The 698-nt window shown below is 65.9% G+C and overlaps 1 protein-coding gene across 1 annotated transcript in view; it reads right to left on the bottom strand.

Moving 5' to 3' along the window:
* Window positions 1–68: 68 nt before the first annotated feature.
* CNTNAP1 (contactin associated protein 1) overlaps window positions 69–698 on the bottom strand; it is a gene marked incomplete at its 5' end in the record, with an annotated part of 5,726 nt that continues 5,096 nt past the window's right edge. The window contains 4 exon segments of the mRNA XM_009895008.1: window positions 69–124; window positions 249–416; window positions 419–475; window positions 595–688. Coding sequence (XP_009893310.1) covers window positions 69–124; window positions 249–416; window positions 419–475; window positions 595–688 — 375 coding nt within the window.

Below are 698 nucleotides of genomic sequence, written 5' to 3'. Positions count from 1 at the left end.
GAGGCGATGGTGAGGGGCTGGGGGGGCGCAGGGCCAGGGCAGGGGTGGGGGGACACCATTCAGGCGCTTCACTTACACCCGATGATGATCCCGATCCAGCCGTCATCGTGCACGTGGGGGAACTCTGCAGAGACAGAGCGGGTGGCTGAGACCGGGCTGCAGCGGGGTCTCATGCTGGAGCATTCTCCTCCGCAGCTGACGCTTGCCGGGGAGCTCCATCCCCACTGGGGTCCCACCACGGCACCTACCTGTGCCCATGTACCAGGGGTCCATCTCGGGAGGGATGAGGATGGTGGTGAGGGGGAGCATGGAGGAGCAGCTTGACTCCACCAGCTCCCCCCGGATGCTGTAGGGCCGCACGACGCTGGTGGGGCGGAAGATGGCTTTGAGGGGGACGAGACTGTTGAACTTCACAGGCAGCCGGAGAAGCCGGGCGTGTTGTAGCGCTGTATCTCGGGGTCGATCACGCCGGTCTCTGTGGGGGCACAGAAGGGGAAGGCTCATCCCCCGCAGCAGGCAGGGGCCGTGCTGGGCAGAGGAGACCCCGGCGACCCCAGCATGGGAGGGGGTGGCAGAGGGCAGGACCCAGCTCACCCATCACGCGCCCCAGGTACAGGTTTTTGGGGGAGTCCAGCTTGCTGTCCACGAACAGGGAGAACTGCTGCTCCATGACGGGGAGATAGTCCACCTGAGAGGCA

This window comes from Charadrius vociferus, unplaced genomic scaffold (assembly GCF_000708025.1).
Source record: "Charadrius vociferus isolate BGI_N301 unplaced genomic scaffold, ASM70802v2 scaffold730, whole genome shotgun sequence".
NCBI classification, from domain to species: Eukaryota; Metazoa; Chordata; class Aves; order Charadriiformes; family Charadriidae; genus Charadrius; species Charadrius vociferus.
The sequence above is the reverse complement of the archived record's forward strand: the minus strand, read 5'-3'. Positions and strand labels throughout refer to the sequence as shown.